The sequence below is a fragment of the Lathyrus oleraceus genome, chromosome 7 (genome assembly GCF_024323335.1).
Source record: "Lathyrus oleraceus cultivar Zhongwan6 chromosome 7, CAAS_Psat_ZW6_1.0, whole genome shotgun sequence".
NCBI classification, from domain to species: domain Eukaryota; kingdom Viridiplantae; phylum Streptophyta; class Magnoliopsida; order Fabales; family Fabaceae; genus Lathyrus; species Lathyrus oleraceus.
This window is the reverse complement of record NC_066585.1, coordinates 182816251-182837314: the sequence shown is the minus strand read 5'-3', so window position 1 is coordinate 182837314 and position 21064 is coordinate 182816251. Positions and strand designations below refer to the sequence as shown.

Below are 21064 nucleotides of genomic sequence, written 5' to 3'. Positions count from 1 at the left end.
CAGCCCAATCAGCATCACAGTACCCAGATAGGACAGGCTCAGACCCATGTGAGTACAGCATCCCATAGTCACATGTCCCATTGATGTACTTGAGGATCCTTTTGACTTGATTCAAGTGACTCACCTTGGGCTCTGCTTGATATCTGGCACACACTCCAACTGCATAGGAAATGTCAGGTCTACTTGCAGTTAGATACAGCAGACTACCTATCATGCTTCTGTACAGGCATTGATCAACACTGGGTCCTCCATCATCCTTGGTTAACTTCAGATGAGTAGGAGCTGGAATCCTCTTGTGCCTGGCATGATCCATACCAAACTTCTTAACTATGTTCTTGGCATACTTGCTTTGGGAGAGAAACATGGAGTCCTCCATTTGGTTTACTTGCATTCCAAGGAAATAGGTCAGTTCTCCCACTAGACTCATTTCAAACTCAGATTGCATCTGGTGAACAAATTTTTTAACCATTTGTTCTGACATTCCACCAAAGACTATATCATCCACATAGATTTGAGCTATCATGATTTTGCCTTCCTCATCCTTCACAAACAAGGTTTTATCTATGCCACCCTTTCTGTATCCATTTGTGGTCAGAAATTCGGTTAACCTTTCATACCAAGCTCTGGGTGCTTGCTTCAACCCATACAAGGCTTTCTTCAGCTTGTATACATGTTCAGGTTGGTTAGGATCACTAAACCCTTTGGGTTGTTCCACATAGACTTCTTCATTCAGGTAGCCATTCAAGAATGCACTCTTCACATCCATTTGAAATAGCTTAAACTTCAGGATGCATGCTACCCCCAACAGCAATCTGATGGACTCAAGTTTAGCCACAGGAGCAAATGTCTCATCAAAGTCTACTCCTTCAACTTGAGTGTATCCTTGAGCTACTAGTCTTGCTTTATTTCTAGTAATTACTCCTTTCTCATCAGATTTGTTTTTGTAGATCCACTTGGTACCAATGATGTTGGACCCTTCAGGTCTTGGAACCAGCTCCCATACTTCATGCCTTGTGAACTGCTCGAGTTCCTCTTGCATGGCAATGATCCAGTATTCATCAGTCAGGGCTTCTTTCACATTCTTTGGTTCAACCTTGGAAACAAAGCAGGAATTTGAGTTTATTCCCCTTGACCTGGTAGTTACACCACTGGTGGGATCCCCTATGATAAGATCCTTAGGGTGGTCTTTCTGAATTCTGATAGATGGCACTTTGGCAGGTGCTTCTACTTCACATTCAGGAGGAGGTTCCTGTACTTCTTCAGGCTTGACTGGACTGTCAGTTGGACTATCAAGGAATGTTTCAACATCCTCCATGACATCGGTTCCTTCCTCTTTATCATCCACAATGACATTTATGGATTCCATCAGGACATTGGTCCTGTAGTTGAACACTCTATAGGCTCTGCTGTTCGTGGAGTATCCCAGAAATACGCCTTCATCACTTTTGGGATCTAGCTTCCTTCTCTGTTCACGATCTGTGAGAATGTAGCATTTACTTCCAAAAATATGAAAGTACTTCACAGTGGGTTTTCTACCCTTCCATATTTCATACAGAGTGGAGGAGGTTCCTTTTCTCAAGGTGACTCTGTTGTGAACATAGCACGCCGTATTCATTGCTTCAGCCCAAAAGTGCATAGGGAGCTTCTTTGCATGAATCATTGCTCTGGCAGATTCTTGAATAGTTCTATTTTTTCTTTCAACTATTCCATTCTGCTGAGGAGTTATAGGGGAGGAGAACTCATGGCTTATTCCTTCAGATGAGCAGAACTCATCAAACTTGGAATTCTTGAACTCAGTGCCATGATCACTTCTAATCCGGACCACACAGCTGTCCTTTTCTCTTTGAAGTCTTATGCACAGATCCTTGAAGACATCAAATGTATCTGACTTCTCTCTGATGAAGTTTATCCACGTGTATCTGGAATGGTCATCAACCCCCACGTAGGCATACTTCTTCCCTCCAAGACTTTCCACCTGCATAGGTCCCATTAGGTCCATGTGCAGCAGTTCCAGAACTCTGGAGGTTGTGGAATGTCCCAGCTTTGGGTGTGACATCTTGGTTTGCTTGCCCACTTGGCATTCTCCACAAACTCTACCTTCATCAATCAGAAGCTTTGGCATTCCTCTGACTGCTTCCTTGGATATGATCTTCTTCATTCCACGTAAGTGGAGATGGCCAAGTCTTCTATGCCACAGCTTCACCTCCTGTTCTTCCTTGGCTAAGGAGCACGTTGTGGAAAAGTTAGAGAGGTCAGGTTCCCACAGATAGCAGTTGTCTTTGGACCTGGTTCCTCTCATAACTTCCTGATTGTCACCATTTGTCACGATGCACTGCTCCTTCGTAAACTGAACATGAAAACCTTGATCACACAGCTGACTTATACTGATGAGGTTTGCAGTGAGTCCTCTTACTAACAGCACATTGTTCAGTTTTGGCACTCCAGAACAGTCCAGTTTGCCCACACCTCTGATTTTTCCTTTGGCACCATCACCAAAAGTCACATAGCTGGTGGTGTGAGGTTGAATGTCTACCAGTAGATTTTCCATACCAGTCATATGTCTTGAGCATCCACTGTCAAAGTACCAGTCTTCTCTGGAAGAAGCCCTTAGGGCAGTGTGTGCTATCCTAGCATACCATTGTTGCTTCTTAATGGGAACACATCGCTTGCGTGTGTTATGCTTAGGTCTGACAGGTGAGGCTCTGTTAGGGAAGCCATGAATCCAGTAGCAGAAGGCTTTTATATGTCCAAGCCTGCCACAGTGGTGACACCGCAAATTCTGGAATATTCTCTTCTGATGATCATTCATCCTAGCTCCTCGATGTTGAGACATCGGTTTTGACATCTGCTTGAACTTCTGAACTTTAGCCTTTGGGCGTTTGTGTTCAGCTCTTTTTCTAAATCCTAGCCCAGATTTGGTTCCAGACTGCTGTCCCACCTTTAGGATTTCTTCCAAGGTGTCAGTTCCCTTATTCATCATTCTGATGGATTTGGTCATCTGGTTCAGCTTGGAGGTCAGCAGGGCTATCTCATCATTCAGCCCTTCTATGGCAGACAGTTGTTTCTGTCTCTCATCTTCCAGTTCCTTGATGAGTTTCTTGTGCTTTTCACCTTGTGCACGTACTTCTGCACTGGTGGTACACAGCTTCTTATATGCTGCAGCAAGTTCATCAAAGGTCAGCTCATCTGCACTTGTGTCATCTTCAGAGACACACACACTAGTTAGTGCAGTGACATGTTTGGCAGATTCTCCTTCAGATTCACTTTCAGAATCTCCTTCAGACCATGTGATAGCTAGCCCCTTATTTTGCAATTTGAGGTAAGTAGGACATTCAGCTCTGACGTGTCCATACCCTTCACAACCATGACACTGGATTCCCTTCCCATGGTTGAACTTTTCTTCAGAAGTTGATCTTTTCTTAATGTCAGACGGGATGTTCTTGACATTGGGTCTACCTCTTTGATCAATCTTCTTCATGAACTTGTTGAATTGCCTTCCAAGCATGGCTAAGGCTTCTGATATACTTTCATCACCTCCAGTATATCCTTCTTCTGCCTCCTCTTCAGCATTAGATACAAAGGCTATGCTTTTCTTCTTCTCAGCATACTCACCTAAGCCCATTTCAAAGGTTTGGAGAGAACCAATGAGCTCATCTACCTTCATATTGCTGATGTCCTGAGCCTCCTCTATGGCAGTGACCTTCATAGCAAACCTCTTAGGCAAGGACCTGAGAATCTTTCTTACAAGTTTCTCTTCGGTCATTTTCTCACCTAGTCCACCAGAGGTGTTTGCAATTTCAAGAATATTCATGTGGAAGTCATGAATAGTCTCATCCTCTTTCATCCTCAGATTTTCAAACTTGGTTGTCAGCATCTGAAGTTTTGACATCTTCACCTTGGAAGTACCTTCATGAGTTACCTTGAGGGTATCCCAAACTTCCTTAGCTAGTTCACAATGGTGCACTAGTCTGAAGATGTTCTTGCTGATTCCATTGAACAATGCATTCAAGGCCTTGGAATTTCCAAGAGCTAGTGCCTCTTGCTCCTTGTCCCACTCTTCTTCAGGAATCTGCACACTGACTCCATCTTCACCTGTCCTCATTGGATGTTCCCATCCTTTGTTGACAGCTCTCCAGACTTTGCTGTCTAGAGACCTTAAGAAGGCTATCATACGAGGCTTCCAGTCATCATAATTAGAGCCATCCAACATGGGTGGTCTATTTGAGTGTCCTAAGTCCTTGTCCATGGTACTAGAAAGTAACTTCCCTAGATCTCACCCAGAACTTCACAGGCAGGGTGCCTGCTCTGATGCCAATTGAAATTCTAGTTATCAGACTTTGGATGTCACACTGGTTGTTATAACATCCAATTCTGCACAGACAGGGATTATGCAGAACTTAATTATAAGTGCAGTAAATAACACAAGTAATTGTTCACCCAGTTCAATCCAACATGACCTACATCTGGGGGCTACCAAGCCAGGGAGGAAATCCACTATTAGTAGTATCAATTCAAAGCTAAACTCACCCGTTTACAACTTATCACTTAATCCCTACCCAATGCAATTTCAATCTTAATCTAAGATCAGAGTTCCTACTCACTCCCCCTCAATCACCTCAGTGATATTAAAAACACTTTGAAGTCACACTTCAAAAACAACTCTTGGTTATGCTTCACAGCTTAAACCAAGATACACAGCACTCACGCTTAAAAGCTTTGAGTGACACAACACTTACAACTCAATGAACACCCTATGCCAAAGCAATCATCTATTTGATAATGACTTGGCTTACAAGATACGTCTAATTCTAGACTCACAAAAATACAGCAGTGAAGTAAGATGGACACACTAAATCTTCACGCCTCAAAATCCCTGGAACTGAATGGAGGAATGCCTTCCTTTTTATATTGCAGCACCTGGGCTTTTGCACCTGTATTTTCCTGAATTTTAGGTCACATACGTTCCCTCAAATTCAATATTTAGGTTGCTAACAAATAGGCTATTTGTTAGGTTCATTGAATGTAGCTTGGTTGTTGATTTCCTGAATTTTCTCTAAGCTGTTGACTTCCTAAAGAATAGCCTGAGAAAGCTGTAACAGAAAACTGAACAACCTACAATTTAGCATATGCTGTCAGGCATGAATGTCACGACATTCAGCTTGACATCAAGGTCCATATGCTGAGTCTGTTTTCCCAGAAAACAGACTGTACAAATCTGCTGACCTGTACATGATCAATATGACCATACTACAGTACCAGATTACATTAGTAAATGTCAAAGTGTCCAACTTAACATTTACACAGTTGGCCTTAGGTTAGTTCTGTAATTCTCTTGAAGAACAAACTAACTAATATGCTGAAGTATAGCAGAACACCACTCTGCCCAATCTTCAGTAGCTGCTGTCAATGATGAATGTCACAACATCCAGTTTGACATTCAATCAGTAGGCCTTATGCCAGGTCTGGTTCTTCCTTGATAACCAGACTGCAAGTGAATACTAAGTTCTAACAGAGCTTCTGTTCCTTAGTATCTGTTGACAGGTATGAATGTCACAGCATTCAATAATCCTGTGTTAGCTAGTCCTGCAGTAACTACAATGTAGTTACATATACATGTCATGACATCAGTCAAGACATTAGTGTTTTACCATACAATGCAGCCAATTAAACACCTACAAAAACCCAAGAAATTCCCAGTGGTCACACAAGCTATCACATCATCAAACTGTTCTATTGTTATATCCTCCGTGATATGAGCGGCGCTCAATACCTTCAACAGCGAATTCTTGTGTGCTTCTGAGTTGAGCAGTAGAGATAACATGGAAATTTTGGAAGGTGTTTGGTTTAGCTGGTCCACCACCTTATAATCGCTCTTTTTGATTATTCTCAAAAACTCCTCAGCCTCCTCACGAGTGACATCAGCTTTAAGAGATAGGTGCATGTCTCGCATTTCTTGATTAGGGATGAGGATCTGGACAACAGCTTCCTTCCCTTTAGTCTTTGCAGAAATATCAGCAGTTCTCAGCGAACACTCGGTCACTACGCGTCATTCCTGCTGGCCCCACAATTGAAGTGACATTTGGTTCGTTGATCATCAAAGGTTGATCTTTTCGCCCCTGCTTAAAAGCTCTGGGCTGATATATCCACGGGACTGCCTTCTCATCTTTATATTCAAATGGTGCTGGGAACTCTATCACTAATGGGCTTATAGGTATTTATACTTTAACCTCATCATAGGGATGTCCACCACGGCTATCTCTTCCTGGCGCTTGTTCTTGACACGAAAATTTATCTGTAACTCGCCTCGAGCCAGCATTTGTTGTATAAAATTCCTCAACTTTTCAATATTCTCTTTATCAAGCAACTCCTCCTGGATCAGACCACTCTTTAGAAATTGTGCTCCTATCATGGTGATAGGGGTTTGAATTTCTTCAACCTTACAGATCAATTTTCCTTGATCACTCTTCTCAATGGCACTGACGGAAGCATCCTTATGTGTTGGCATAGGATTGGTGTTCACGTTCGGGCGTCTCGGAGTGAATGAGACAGCCTTGGCTTCGATCAAGTCTTGTACCCGATTTTGAAATGCGAAACAATTCTCCAAGGTATGACCAGGTGCTCCCATGTGAAACTCACAATGGGCATTAGCGTCGTATCCTAGTGGATATGGAAAAACAACTGGTTTTAACTCCCTCAATGTTAGAAGGCCCTCCTTTTGCAGATATGGGAATATCTAACTATAAGGTACTGGTAGGGGATCAAGCTGCCTTCTTGGAGGTCTTGGCTTGAATTGTCTTGGTGGTGTGGTATTTTGCTGATAATGATGTTGTTGATGTTATGGCTGATACATTTGTTGTTGTTGCATTGGCTGTTGATAGGGTATAGGCACCACGACGGCGACTTGACCATATGCAGCTTGTTGCTTCCCTTTATAGTTTCTGGATATGGCGTTTGTTTCACCTTCTCTTTTCTTCGGGAAGCCTCCAGAATACTTCTTCGGTGCGCTAGGTGCTGTCACCGCTCCTGGAATCTTTCCATCCCTTAACCCCTTCTCAATGCGGTCTCCAATTGTGACTAGATGTGCGAAGTCAGATGCTGCACTGCTCACTAATCAATCAAAGAATGGGTCCTTCAAGGTGTCCACAAATATCCTGGTCATTTCCTTTTCAGACAATGGTGGTTCTACCTGAGCAGCCAACTCTCTCCACCGCTAGGCGTATTCTTTAAATGACTCATTCTCCTTCATATCCATCCCTTGCAATTGCATTCGGTCGGGTGCCATATCTAAGTTATATTTGTACTGACGGAGAAATGCGTCAGCCAAATCCTCCCAGCTTTGAATCCGCCCTTGCTCTAAGCTCATGTACCATCTCAGAGATGCCCCACTCAGACTGTCTTGGAAATAGTGTACAAGTAGTTTGCCATTTTCGGTATGAGCAACCATTTTCCTGAAGTACATTACCAGGTGGCTTCTTGGACAAGTCTGTCCTTTGTATTTCTCGAAATCAGGAGTTTTAAATTTATCCGGGATGACTAAATTCGATACCAAACGCATGTTCATGGCAGACGCACCAAAGATATTGTTTCCTTCTATGGATCTTCTTTTCCAGGGCACAAAGCCTATCTGCAGCAGGATCTGGAAGTATCTTAGGTTTTCGGTTGATCAGGCATATAGAATGCATCATACTGGTCATCTTCAATTTCGGATCCATGATGAGTAGACGTGTCAGAAGGTTCTGCACAATCTCCATCTCCTTTGCCTCCTACCGGTATTTGAACCAGTCTCTTCTTGGTGGGGACGTAACCCTCGTCTTGGGGATTCAGACCTGGCGTGTTATCATTCCTTTTTGCCCTAGCTTCTTCCTCCTCACTCCTCTCTCTCTGAGCGACCGCGAGCATTGTCTCCAACAGTTGATCCATCTTCTCCTGGATCGTATTGATGTCTGTCCTCATGGTAACCTGATTCGCCTCAACTTGCTCTAATGTCATCTTATATTTGCTCCGTGTCTCGTATCGGTGTTGATTAGTCAGTGTGGCTGGATAAAGGGTAAAAAGGTTGGGTAAGTTTTTTGAATTTTTATGAAGCGTGATGCATAATGAAGATGCAAATGTTATGCATATTTTATTTTCAGGGAATCATTCGAGTTTCATTAGTTGTTAGTAATTCGAAGAAACAAGAAATACTTGGAATAGCAATAATGGAGTAATAAACATCATTCATTCAAGTTCATAACATAGGGGCCCAAAGAAGGTCATAGTTCAAAAGTACATTTGTTAACGGAACAAAATACAAGACATAAGCAAATTAAACAGCTGGCTTTCTGGCCTGAAGCTCTTCTAGTTCCTCATTGAATCTCTTCAGCAACCCTTTATAGAGCAGAATGAAACTGATTATGGTTGGAGGAGTGTTATCTTCTTTCAACTCTTCGACTGCGTCTCTCAACTTCCATGGCAATTCTTTAGCCGCCCAATTACAGAATCCTACTAGCCCATCGAGTTTCGCACGAAACTTATCCCTATCTCCTTGTAAGAAGTATATGGTCTTCTTAAAGGATTCATAATCTTCAATCACATAGTCTCGCTCTTTCAACCATATGGAGCTGTCTTGGCGTAATGACTCTAGCCGGTTCTTCCAATAGCTGACAGACTCCCTTGCATCTCTTACTTCTCGACACTTCTCCTTCCATATCATGGGTGACACCGTAGAAGCTTCAGTGTCTATGTTCTTGAGTCAGCGCTTCTGATCTACTTCAGCCTTTGCATGACGAACAAAATTAGTGAGCTCTTTTATCTGAGCCCCAAGTGTATCCTTTATCGTCTTGTTTTCCTTCGTGGCTAGATGCCACCAACGCTCATTGTCTTGACATTCTTTCTGAGCTTGTCGTAGTTGACCCTTAAGAGTATCCAAACAATGATCAGCTTGTTCTAATCCCACCTTGATCTTTTTTCTCTTATGCTCCTCCTTGTTGAACTTTTCCACATGGGCTTGAAGTTGTGCCTCTTTTCTCTCGAGCTCCCACTTCATATTGTTTTCTCATTGATGGTTTGTTGGAGTTTTATCTGCATCTCTTTATTCTCTTTTTCTAGCTTTGCCATGGTGGTCTTGAGTTCCTCCATTTCTTCAATATGGACATGGGTGAGCTTAGGTTCAGGAAGAGGTATAGGTGTCCGAATGACAAATGGCATTTTAATCATCTACACCCTTTCCTTTACCCACTGAAAATATGGTTCTTTTGTAATCCCATTTGCTCTCCCTAAATCAACTTTCCCTTTACGATTGACATTCTTCTAAGCTTCTTTGATTCGTTGGAATAAGCTAGGATTCTCAACCCTAAAGTCAAGTAGTAAGAAAGCTTCCAAAGAATTTGCCACTGGAGGGCCTTCCATTGGGTAACCAAGTTGTCTGAGTGATAGAACTAGATTAGCATTCACACCTCCTTGAGTTCCAATAAGCGGTAGATTTGGGAAATCTCCACAACTGAATATGATATCCATGTTGATGTATTCTTTGGAGTACCAAGAGATATCTTCAGATCGGATTGATCCCAATCTCTGAGGCCAACTAATATTTGTCTGTTCAAACCAAGCACCTGTCTTCGGAAGATGTTCTAGAAACCACTGATACAATAAAGGAGCACAACAAGCAATCAATCTCTTCTTCTTAGTATACCTATGACTTATGTAATAGTAGACATCGGCTAACAAAGTAGGTATTGGATTTCTAGTAAGGAAAACACAAATGGTAGCCATGTCTACGAAACCATCCATATTTGGGAATAGGACGACGCCATAGATGGCCAATGCAATAGCAGAGTAAAAAGCATCCCAACTTTCTACTTTCCATAGGGTATGAGCTCTTTCCGAGAGAAAACTTAGTGGAAATCCTTTGGTATTCCCTTTGGTCTTTAGGTTAGCTTCTGCTTCCTTTTCACCCATGTGAAGCGCACTAGCAATGACCTCAAGGGGAAAAGAGTCATCTATCCCTTCAAATAGTGGCTTGTTCTTCATAGGAATCCTAACAAGACGCTCGAATTCTTCCAACGTTGGTGCTAGCTGGAAGTCTTGGAATGTGAAGCATCTTAAAGGTAGGACATAAAATTGGGCCAAAGTGATTAAAGTTGTATAGTCTACTCGTTGATTGAGGATGTTAAGCAGATTGCCATAATTCTTCCCAAAGTTGATTCTGTATACCTGGTGCATCTGAGAAACCAAGTCACGTAAGCTCTTTAGATCGGGATCCTTGAACTTGAAAGAGTAAATGTTTCTTTTGCTTGATTCCATGTTTCTTGAATTCCTGCAACTCATGATACTCAGATTCCTTGGAAATAAAATAATATGAATGTTATGCTATGAATTATGTTATGCGTACCACATGTAGGTTAATATACAGGTCGTGAGAGCGGGTATTCTTAGTTACTAAACAAAACCCTTTTGGGAGGATGCTAAATTTAAAAGGTTCCCAAAGTCATTAATCAATTATTTTAGGAAAGTTATTGTCATGATGAAAACTCACCTGCAAATAACATCCCCAAACAGAGTCTCGTTTGGGCGAGGCCTTCGTATGGTCCCAAATAGGAAAAGTCCTAGTGGGCCCATACTACACAACTCTCGAGTCCAAGGTTCTAGTAAGGTTCTCAGAGTCATAGATCGAGGTTGGGAGTACTACTGTAAGGTAGTAATACGCCCAAGGGATCTCATCTGATTGGGGCTTTCGTATTAACCCAATAAGTCTGGGACTTTTCAGGTAAATACTACATAACCACCGGGTATAATGGGTTAAAAGGTCCCTAGAGTCATTGATCCAACTTGAGAATACTATCGTCGTGACGAAAACTCGTCGGGCAATAATATCTCAAAAGAATCTCCTCTAGGCGGGGTCTTCGTTTCTTCCCAACAAGGAAGACTCCTTGTGGGCGCCCACTATGCAACCACCAACTTAATCTTATCGTTTTTCTCAGACTCGGGTGGAGAGCATATCTCACAAAGTATCACCAACCAAAGAACCCCAAATACGACAATGTTAATAAATCACAATATAATAATTCTGACAGAATAATAATAGCAGAATAAAAAATAACAGATAAACAAACAAGATTAACACACAATACAGAAACTGAACTAAATTAGGCTTCACTCTCTTTTGCTTGGAGCTAGTCCCCAGCAGAGTCGCCATCTGTCGTATCTCAAAAAATACGATTCCTCGCGATGGTCGCGGAAAATATTATATCCGAACAGAGTCGCCACCGAACTTTATTTATCCCAATGAAGGAATAGGAAAATATCGATAAAACCTTTTGGAAATGGAATAATGGTCGTCGCAACCATATTTGGGTTCGGGAGTGGATTACGTAAGGGGAAGGTATTAGCACCCCTTACGTCCGTTGTACTCAACAGGAACCTTTTAGTTCTAATGTGTGTTTCGAGTGTTAATTTATATTGTTTGTTATCTTTGGGTTATAAATACATTAAAAATAGAAATAGGTGGGAACCTCGGAAAAGAGAAAGGGAAGGTCTTTTATTAGTGTGCTCGCGAAGATACATCAATCTACTGCCTACGTATCCTCACGGTATCATAAGGAAATCAGAGCATTCTTAGTTCGGGGAACTACAGTTGGTTGATGTCTTTTAGTGAACAACTGTTTAGATCGTGTTCTAAAGGCTAAACGTTGACTTGTCTACTCTCGGCGGAGGCTTAAGCATTGGTTTGTTATGCGCATTAGAAAGGATTAAATAGTTTTCTTTTTGAAAAGAGTTTAGGTCACACGGAGGTGACAAGTTGGATTAATATGTTGGATGATTGGTTGAGATGTTTTTTGGTTAGATGACGATCACTCAGATAGTCGAGTAAGACAACTCGTATCCTAACAGTTGGGAAAGGGAGTAGAAGACTCTAGACCACTTTCTTTTTCATCCTTAATTATAGAAAGGATTTGATAATAGTTAAGGTATTATGAACGGATGACGAATACTCGGATAATCGAGTTATACAACTTGTATCCTAATAATCGGGACAAGGAATAAAAGACTCTAGACCGCTTTCTGTTTCATCTGAATATTTATGAAAATAAGGTTGTATATGGTTGACGTATTTTAGAATGAACGACAAGTACTTGAATGGCTGAGTAAGACAACTCATATCCAAGCAATTGAGAAGAGGAATTGAAATCTCAAAATCATCTCCCTTTTCGTATAGTTTGTTAAGAAAATGATTTGATTAAGTTGTCTGTTTGCGGAAAAATGACAATTGTTCGACTGACCGAGTAAGAGAACTCGTATTCAAACAATTGAGGAGTGAAGTTGAAAACTCAAAGTCAACTCCCTTTTCATTTAGTGTACTGTGAAAATATTTTGATTAAGTTATATGTTTGTGGAAAAATGATAGTTGTTCGACTAACCGAGTAAGAGAACTCGTATTCGAACAACTGAGGAGAGAAGTTGAAGGCTCAAAGTCATCTCCCTTTTTATTTCTTATTGTAAAAGAATTTGATTTATTTGTGCTTAGGTGGATTAGAAATGACGATTGTTTGATTAATCGAGTGCAGGAGTTCATGTTTAAATAATCGAGGAGAGGAGTTGAAAACTCAAAACCATTTCCTCTTTTATTGCTAAGTGAAATAACATTAATTGTGACCAGGTATTTTAATTCTTAATAAAGAATACTCGATGTTGGATTAATGTTTTAAATTTGTATTTTGTGAATGGATTGAACTTATTTAGTGAATAGTTCATCTAATCGATTAATTAAAACCGAATAGGTCTCATTGTAAGGAAGCCCAAGAGTAAGCCATGTGAGGTTAATGGCGATACTTTTACAAGTAATCGGCTTACGAAGGTGTTTTGAAACTGGGCTCGACTTTGAATGGAGAAGTATGTGATTCATTTTTGAAATTGGCTTGAATAGTTTTAAATCGGTGAAAGCGACATAATTTTGTCACAATTATAACATGTTATTTTATATGCAGCCATGGTTCGGTATAAATAAATAAATAAATAACAATCATGCACATACACTCCACAAAATAAACAATTATCTAAATTATAAATGACATTAGTAATAATATAATTAGTTAATTAAATATTTAATAGATTATTTTAATTAAATAATAAGTAATTAAAAAAAATGAATATAACCAAATAATTGCATATTTATTAAATATTATTAATAATAATAACAATATAATTGCATATTTACTATTAAAAATTATTATTAATAATAAGAATAATAATAATAATAATATAATTACACATTTACTATTAAAAATTAATAATAATAATAATAATAATAATAATAATAATAATAATAATAATAATAATAATAATAATAATAATAATAATAATAATAATACAATTATACTTTTGAAATAAAGTAAGTAAACTAAAGTGTCATACCCCGATTTTGGTCCTGAATTTTTTTCATTTTTCATTTTTCATTTGGCACTTGGCCTAAAGTTCATTTGCATACATTCATGACCAAAGTCAACCGTCCATTCCCAAATCCATATTGTCTTAATTTTGATAAACATTGGTCATTATCTAGGCTTTTTTTCGATCATGGTGCTTTTAATTACAAAATGAATTCTAATTTAAGTTATTTGACTTTTTAATTTTTAGTTTGATTTGAATTTCAAATTAAGTCCAAATTTCAATTTAATCTTAATTGTTTTTACTAATGATTCAAACTCTAATTGATTTTAATTTTCAAATAAATATTAGAATTGATATCAAATTAATTTTAACAAATTGTAGATTAATTTGATTTTAATTGGTTTTTGATTTTAATTTGACATTTAGATTAGTCTTGGATTATTTCTAAAATCCATATCCATTTTTATAATCAAATATCCATTTATCTATTAACCCTTTTAACAACCATGACCATCAAATTTCCAATTAAACCATACATACATTCATTTTCAATTTCATAAACAAATATATCCAACAATTATGAGCATAATTGTGAGCATTTCAATTCCATAAACCATAATACACTCCCATTTCTATTCTAATTACATCCAATTATAAACCACAACCACATATGTGTCAACATAAACATTACAAAAATATCTTAAGTTACAAGATTGCATTCCAAGCCTTCCAATCCACAACATAAAATTGAACCGAGAAACCATTGTTTGAACCAATTTCCAAACCTTCTGTTTCATATATAAACCATACAAATACATACATCTTCATTCAAAGTTACAAATTTAACCATAAACCAATATACAATTTCCAATTCCAAAGTTACAAAACTACAAACCAAACTTGCAATAAAATTCAAAACTAATGAGAGGAAAATCTATTAGAGGAAACGAGTACAAGGATGCAACGTGGAGTATACATATCCTCCAAGCTAAAACTACAATGAAAAGATATAAAACTAGACATGTTAACTTGGGCACTCTGCAGAAGTACCTCCACCGGCCTTGCCATTTGCCATTGCGTCTTCAGCAGCGCAATAATCATCAAAGGACATGTTAACTTAGTTTCTAGGACTTTCCCAATGCAAAGAAATGGAGAATTGGACTTAGATTCTAGGACCTTCCTTATGCAAAAATTGGAGTAAATGGACCTTAATGATGAAGGTGGATTAGAAGGACTAAATCTCTAAACTCTCTCTTGTCCATTCTTGTTTTATTTCATAGAACTTTTGATGTGTGTGCTTTTGTGTTAGGAGTTTCCATTTGAGCTTAATTGGAGGACCATTGCCATGTTCATCCAAGTGGAGGATACAAGATACATTGAGGATCTTTTAAGAGACTTGTTTGATTGCTTATGCTTTATGGTTGCTTATTCCAAAGGATGGGAGCTACTTGGATCATCAATATGATCTCAAGAGAGGGACTCCATTGTGGTTTTGATTCTTTATCCCTTCTCTTTTTGTTTTACTTAGGATTTAGCCCTTCTTCTTCCTCTCTCCATTCTAACCCAAGCCAAAACCTTTTGCACAAACATTTAACTATTGCTTTCAAACATTAGAAACCTAAGCCTTATGCTTTTGATTTTCAAACTTTCTTTTCACAATACTCATTTTGAATTGAGTCTTTAAGTCAACTTTGACCATTTTTGTACATACTTTTAATTGGTAAATATAACCCATCTAAATGTCTTTTTGTGGTTCCAATGGCCACCCTCTTAATCAAATTTTCCATAACCTTTAGCTATTAGGTTTGAGTTATCTTTGTGGTAGATGTAATACTCACCTATATCCTTAGTGATAGACAATGAGTCCCATGCTTATTATAGGGTTAACCCCTCACTAGCATGTTGAAGCTATCCTCACATGGTGGATTTGTGGTTTGGTTGAGTTTTCTCCCTTTGATAACAAAAGACCTTAAGGCTTTTGGACCAATCAATTCACCAACTTGTTTTGAGATTTTTACCCCGAACTACGAGGTTTTGATCCTAATCTTTTTTAAGATGGTACGTAGGCAATAGGTTTATCCATCCAAACACAGAAATGTAAATAAACTTGTATATTCTCCTCTCATCTCATCAATCATGTTTGCACAAACAAATTTTCACAAAACAACAACCTTTGCAACAAGTATGAAAAGGGCTCCCTAGGAGTACCTAGGATGTTTTGGGTGCCTAACACCTTCCCATTGCATAACCAACCCCCTTACCCAGATCTCTGTTTCTTTTATTAGTTTTTGTTAAAATTATTAGGTTTTTGTTCGCTTTCTAACCATTCCTTTGGATAAATAGAAGTGCGGTGGCGACTCGACTTGTATGATTTACCTTGGATTTAGTCAATATCTCTAATGGTAACGAATACCCCGCTACACACATGTTGCAACAAAACTAATAGGCTAGAAAATACCAATTCTACCAAGGCCGTGTACAAACCGAAGTTACTCATGCTTTCACTAAGTTTTCACTGCAGTAAACAAAGTAATTGGCAGCGGTAAGATTTCAAAAAATATCCCAAAAGATAGTTGAGACAAAATTCAAAGAAGAAAGTTAGTTTTATGTTACCTTCTCCGAATCCAAGCATCAAATACCAAAATCTGACAACCCTAAAGGGATTTCACAGAAACCCCTTTTTGGTCTCCGTATACTAATCTGAAACCCTAAGTTGTGGGGATAAATAGGAGCGAAACGGGTACTATAAGGAGGAGGCGACCACCACGAAACCCTAATTCGAAAACAGAAGAAAAACCCTAATTGAAAAACGGCGAAAAAACCTAGATTGAAGAGGCGAAGAAGGAAGATTCAAGCCTCGCCGTCGCCGTCGTCACCGCCGAAGGTGAGCTTCTTACTTGATTCTCTTTTGATGCCATGGATTTTTGCATGTTCAGAGTGAGAGAGGGAAGCACGAGCGATTGAGAGAGGTGCGAAAGTTTTAGAGTGAGAGAGATGGAGAGGTGACGAGTGAGAGTGAGGGAGCGGGAGGCTCTTCGTGAGGTAAATGGATGAGTTTCTGGATTTCACTATGTATTTCTCTCACGTTCCCAGTACTCTTTTTATTTATTTTTAAAAACAAGTATTTAAGCCACTTTAAAAACTTAACATATTTAGTCTTTCCTTGCACATTTTATTAATTAGTGTTTGTTAATGTTGTTTTGTGTTCCCAATTCATCAATCTCTTGGTTAAACCCAACAACCAGGCGGCTAGGGTTACGTTTTGTATTCCTCCATCATTTTAATTAGTAATCCATCTCATTTTAATTAATTTTTATTCTAAACTATCTTCAGTTATCCCTGTCCATATATTCAAGTTATCATTAAGGTAATAAATAATTATAAGTGGCCTAGTGGAGAGATAGTAGTTTCACTTCCCTTAGTGGGGTGTGTTTGATACTTGGGAGTAGCATATATCTCCCTATTTTTATTTTTTATGCTTACTATTTCATGTAAAAAAATTTATAACTTCTACTATTTATTTTACTTTTATATTAATTTAATCGTTATTTAGTTGTTTGTATTTTTAAATGTTTACCTTTTAGATTTAATTAATGGTTGAATTTCCGATATTGTTTTTTTATTCGATTAGTCGATTTTTGTGTGTTAATTAATTTAGTTAGGTTATTAGTACCCATGTTCATACTTTTACACATGTAAATAATCACATTCAAGTTCACTAAATTTTCGATTTAAATTTCACTAACTTTCCATAGTCTTAACATTTAATCTCATTTCCTCCCATTAGAATCTAGCATTCTGGTGGGAACTCGATAATATATAAAATTAATTCGATATACATATAAAATTGTAAAATTAATTTTATCCCTATAATATAATTTTATTTTTAAACTATCTTTACAACCCGATTAAATTCCTTTTTAAAACACGAAAGAAGAAGACCATTCGAATCTTGCATTCCGGTGGGAATCCTCGAATAATCAGTCCTGAACCACGCGTTTTGGATTAACCGTTCATTCTTTTCTTTCATTCTTAAAACACTTTAATTAACGTGGACAAAATAAAGGCCGTTGGGATCAAGCATTCTGGCATAACCCTTTGAACAATTGATTATCATCAAACGTTCACTATCCATTAAATATTTTTCTTAAATAATTCGAATGAAAAAAGGGCCATTGGAATCTAGCATTCCAGTGAAACCCTGAATTTTTGATCCGAGGCTCATGTCTCGTTCTCATCAAATATTCGTTTTCAAAACTCAATATAATACTTAATTCCTACTTTAACACTTTTTTCAATAAGATGGAAATGGAACATGGTGTATACCGTGCACTCCTGAGATTAAGATTCAAGGTGGATGCCTTGCTTATCTTAGCTCTCGCCATCGTCTAAAATTGTCAATGCGGTTTCTTCAAACCCTTTTTCAATCAAACCTAAAAATACTTAATCTTTATTAAACACTTTTTTCAATAAAGATGGAAATGGAACATGGTGTATACCGTGCACTCCTGAGACTAGGATTCGAGATGGATATCTCGCTCATCCAAGTTCTCGCCATTACTCAAAATAAATCCAACCAATCAAACTCTTTCTCGCCGCCGTGCGACTAAAAAAACCTTTTTCATAAACGAAAGACATATTGTCTTAAGGTGATGCAAAACAATGTTTCGGCCACGATTGTTGAGTCGAGATAAGTGACGCTTTTCCGAATGTAGATTTATAAATCCATTCAATGTGTGGTATGCGTCCACTACTCATCTGTTTTGGGTAAAATAATGTTTTTCATCGATTAATACAATATAGCTTTCGCTAAAATCGACCAACAAACAAACATTTTTCTACCCAAAACTACATAAGCCTTGACTTCTCTATTGAGATACGTAGGAGCAGGATTTGTAAATCTTGTCAGGCCCACTAATAAAAAACTTAGGTTTAGTCCTTCGTCAAAAATCCAAAAACATTTCTTCCCTCTTCTATTCTTTCTCTCCCTCATTATAACTTGAGAAGACTAACATAAGCTAACATTCAAAACGAAACTAACTAAACGGTTCCCGTTGAATACAACGAACGTGAGGGGTGCTAATACCTTCCCCTTGCGTAATCGACTCCCGAACCCTGATATTGGTTGCGACGACCATAATCATTGTCGTTCTTTCTTGGGTTTTATCGATATTTCCCCTTTCCTTTTTAGGAATAAATAAAGTTCGGTGGCGACTCTGTTCAGTCCATCATTGCGAGCGCGCGATCGCGCTTCGCTTAAAGTCGTATCCCCATTTTTCGAGGTGCGACATAAAGCATTGTCTTATTTTTATTTAATAGCCACAAAAGTCTATTATATTTTTTTATATGTATAAAAATAAAACAAAATAAGTGAAATAAATTAAAAAAGAAAGCAGATGGGCCAAGTGAGGGAAAAGCCCAACTCAAGGTGCTGATGGAAATAGAATAGGGGGTTTGAATGGGGAAAAGGGCTTTGGGCCCAACCAGAGTTGGCCCAAACGAAAATGCCAAAAACCCTAAATGGCTTGGTCAACCAAAGACTTTCTAGGAAAATCTGGGCCACACGATGAGATTACTCTGACTTGGTCAACAGATCAAGGAGAGGTGCATAAGGGTACACCACTACGTGGTGGGGGGATCCTCACAGGATCCCCTGGTCGACCAACCAAATGGCGCCACCAGAAGGGGCCATGTGGCGCCCCAAACAAATAATAATAATATATAAAAAACGAAAAAAATAGAGGAAGAAAAGTCATTCCCTCACTCCACTCTCTCTCTTCGCTCTCTCTCTCTCTCTACTTCAAGTTGCTCTGCAACTTCACCTTCCGTCTCCATCTCATGGCCAACCTTGGCCGGAGAAGACGGTGGCGGCCATCTGTAAGACCCCAATTTTGGCCCTAAGATCCCTCATGGCCCATATCATATCATATCATGGCCTCAAGGATCATTGCATACCCTAGCTTCCCTCCTAGTGGGTGGGTTACCTTGTGAGTGTGGTTCTTGATCACCAAGCATGTATTGCATTTGTATATCATTGCTTTTCATATGTTTACTAACCAAATGTACAAAAATATTGTCATCTAACCATGTTGCTTGCAGATGAAGCAATCATCAGTCAATCAGTCAAATCAGGCATTGAGTTATAGATGGTGGTCATTCTTGAAGAATTTGGACACCATGATCATTCATAAAGAGTTCATATAACTTGTGATATCATTTGGAACCAAGATCCCATGTGAAAGAGGCTTGGAATTCATCAGAACATGGCCCAGTCAAGAAAAGTCAACTGTGGTCAACTGTGCGTTTAATCAGGATTTGGGAGGTGTGAGATGGTTGGAAAGGTCTCATTCATGTCCATATAAGCTTCATTTGGCATTTCAAAGATCAAGGTTGAAGGATTTGAAGTCAGACAAAAAGTTTCCAAAAATGGAAATGACCTGTAATTCTCACTTGCCAAAAATGGAAAGTTTTGCTCCTCAAATTTACTTCATCATACAAGCTTCAAATCAAAATTTGTCCAACATGAAAGTTGAAGATCTTGTCCTCACCATTCCAAAAAGTCCAAGAACTTGAAATTCTCATGTATGGTTGGCAAGTTATGGTCAAATCAATTTCAGAAAATGCCCGAATTCAAAGTGGCATAACTTGCACATGGAATGGCCAAATTGGATGGTTATTTTTTGAGCAAACCACATTTGATATGTACTTTCATAATCCATCATCACTTTTTTCCAAAAACCTCCACATAAAAAGGTCATTTTTGAAGTGAACCAATTAAAATGCAAGGGCAAAATGGTCCAACTTTCAAAGTATAAGGAATTTTGACATGGGACCAATTCTAGTAGCTTCTAAATGAGATTTGTGACTTGTTCAAGTTGAGAAATCACTGTTACATTGGTCATAGCCATCCAAGGGCAAAAATGCCAAAATACACACATAAGCTCATTTTGCTAATCACCATTTTTTTGCTAATCTTGATTATGAGTTGGATTAAGAGCATCATATATAAGCCTAATTGTAACAGAAACTCACGACACTAATCACAATTTTCAGATCCAAAAGCAAAATCTCACCAATTCTCTCATTTTTTTTCATTTTTCACCAAGAACTTTTTGCATCAATTCATCAATTTTCACTAATCTTTGTGCGAGTTCATGGTTAATTCATCATCTACAGGTCTTGTGTAATTGCTGTTTGCAGAGATTGAGAGGAAAATCGAGCAAGAACTCCAACTGTCCAAGCCTTGATCTTCCATGGCAGCTGCAAGATTTCATCCCCTCAAGCAACTTTGAGCTGAAGCGAGTGTTCCAAGCATCTTCCCTAGCGCCATACTCCATCTGTTTTGGATCATCACGCGCAAACACCTCAAGGTTCAACACTGCCATCAAATTAAGGTGAGATTTCGAATCTCATGATTCTTTGAAAGTCCATATGCGTTCTGTAGAGCTCTCCACGTAGATAATCATGATATAGCTAGCTTTTGATGTGATGAACTATAGGTTGAGAAATCGTGGTTTTAAGAGTTGAATGAAAACCCTAATTTGGTCGATCCATGAGATTTAGGGAGAATTAGTTGAAATCATGAACATATTTGAGATCTACGCGTTGAGACCTTTCCAACGCATGTGAGTTTGTAGATTTTCGTGGAGTTTTGTTGTTCTTGTGTTCATGCGAATTCTGGATAATACACGACGAAGGT

The 21064-nt window shown here is 38.6% G+C and overlaps 1 protein-coding gene across 1 annotated transcript; it reads right to left on the bottom strand.

Annotated features, from left to right (window-relative positions):
• Window positions 1-9288: 9288 nt before the first annotated feature.
• LOC127102784 (uncharacterized) lies at window positions 9289-10281 on the bottom strand. The gene has a single exon (XM_051040118.1). The coding sequence runs from the start codon at window positions 10279-10281 to the stop codon at window positions 9289-9291; it is 993 nt and encodes a 330-aa protein (XP_050896075.1).
• Window positions 10282-21064: the final 10783 nt, after the last annotated feature.

Coding starts and splice junctions, on each gene's coding strand:
- LOC127102784 (XM_051040118.1), bottom strand. CDS start 10,281: ATGGAATCAAGCAAAAGAAACATTTACTCTTTCAAGTTCAAGGATCCC.